The sequence below is a fragment of the Prosopis cineraria genome, unplaced genomic scaffold (assembly GCF_029017545.1).
Source record: "Prosopis cineraria cultivar Desert tree isolate PC_DT_omini unplaced genomic scaffold, ASM2901754v1 PC3, whole genome shotgun sequence".
Lineage (NCBI taxonomy): Eukaryota > Viridiplantae > Streptophyta > Magnoliopsida > Fabales > Fabaceae > Prosopis > Prosopis cineraria.
Window position 1 is genome coordinate 14,137,324 of NW_026555334.1, and position 1,859 is coordinate 14,139,182.

At 41.2% G+C, this 1,859-nt stretch overlaps 1 protein-coding gene across 1 annotated transcript; it reads right to left on the minus strand.

Annotated features, from left to right (window-relative positions):
* Positions 1–701: 701 nt before the first annotated feature.
* Positions 702–1,319, minus strand: LOC129307308 (histone H3.2). The gene has a single exon (XM_054948229.1). The coding sequence runs from the start codon at positions 1,239–1,241 to the stop codon at positions 831–833; it is 411 nt and encodes a 136-aa protein (XP_054804204.1). The 5' UTR covers positions 1,242–1,319; the 3' UTR covers positions 702–830.
* Positions 1,320–1,859: the final 540 nt, after the last annotated feature.

Here is a 1,859-nt window from a genome sequence, read left to right on the forward strand (position 1 = left end):
CATTTGAATATAAATGCTTCAAAAAATTAGTCAGTTTAATTAACAAAATAAGACAGAATAATTTTTACTATAATTACTAAGATCCCGGCAGAGCGGCCACTACTAGGAGTCGTTCGATCAATCTGATTGTTGACAATATGCCACATCCTCAAGGTCATCAAATTGAAACGGTTTATATAAACTCAATCTTAGCCGTCCGTTTGCCAAACCCAAACTTCCTTGTTCTTTCGGCCCCCGTAGGTCGGGCCTTGATGGCCCAAAAACAACTTGCACTTGTGTCTTTGTTTTTCTTTTTTTTTACTTAGTGGGGCCAACTTGCACCTGTTTCGTGTTTCGGAAGCTTTGCTTGTTGAATTAATTACATCCTATGGTTTAACTCAAATTTTTGGTGACATTTCTACCCAAAAAAAAAATTGGTGACATTATTAAACCGAATCAATTTCCGTGCTTGCTGTGGGGGCGGGGAATTCTTTTTAAGCGGCAAAAATGTTCGATCTCCGTATTTCACAAGCAAACCCAGTATAAATGTTTTTGGTTAGAAAATTTCGAGAACATCATGCCTCAACAAACCATCGAAAATTTCAAACCATTATTATGGGGTTTACAATATGCCCAGCACCTAGCTTCGTCGATTTCTTCAATATTAGGGTGTGGTCACAGTTATTAACTACTATAACAACGAGCCATTGAAATCTGCACAGTTTTGAAGAACAAATTCCATAATTCCATTGAGAGAATACTTGTGCCTACAATCATATCCAGATGTGGAAACCTAAAACAGAGACCATAACGAAACCTAACAGCACCGCTATACATGCCAAACTACAAGCTTAAGCCCGCTCACCCCTGATACGCCTAGCGAGTTGAATATCCTTTGGCATAATTGTGACCCTCTTGGCATGAATTGCGCACAAATTAGTGTCCTCAAAAAGACCAACCAGATATGCCTCAGCAGCTTCCTGAAGAGCAGCGACGGCGGAGCTCTGGAATCGAAGATCGGTCTTGAAATCCTGAGCAATCTCGCGAACCAGACGCTGGAATGGAAGCTTCCTGATCAAAAGCTCGGTACTCTTCTGATACTTCCTGATCTCACGAAGAGCCACTGTTCCAGGTCTGAAGCGATGTGGCTTTTTCACACCCCCAGTGGCTGGAGCAGACTTCCTAGCAGCCTTAGTGGCCAGTTGCTTCCTTGGAGCTTTTCCACCGGTGGATTTGCGAGCGGTTTGCTTCGTACGAGCCATTATCTCAGATTAGGATCGAAGTCGGAAATCAAGGGATTGATTGCAAGAGATTTCAGAGAAGGCAATGGAAATTTGATAGTGATTGAGAGAGCGGGCAATGGACGAGCGTTTATATAGAAGACGGCTTTTGAAATCGAAATTTGTGCGCGTAGACTGAAAGGTGATCCTGGCCGTTGATAGAACAGGATGCATCGACGGGTGTCATTTGTTTTGAGTGGCATGGTAGCATCCTGGTACGCACGGATCGATGACGTGGCAGGATGGATGCGTTGACGTTGTCGGTTTTCCGTGTTCTCTGAGAGCGTGTGATGGTAGCCGTTGATGCGTATCAGATTTTAACGGCGTAGATCGTTTTTCTTAAACTGAGGCGGATCGCCAACGTGGCAATAAAGACTGTAACCTTTGAATTTTTTTTTTTTGAATTACAACTGAGATCAATAACTAACAAAGCTTACAAATAAAATCAAGTGAAAGCATTTTTATTATCATCCATCACCTTCAAAGAAAAAATAAAGGTTGATCAAAAAATAAATACTTACTCTTTTCTAAGCAAACTTAACCAAAATTTTTGGATTGTAATTCGAATCATTTTCATTTGTATTTCTTTTGGTCTACCTT

Coding starts and splice junctions, on each gene's coding strand:
- LOC129307308 (XM_054948229.1), bottom strand. CDS start 1,241: ATGGCTCGTACGAAGCAAACCGCTCGCAAATCCACCGGTGGAAAAGCT.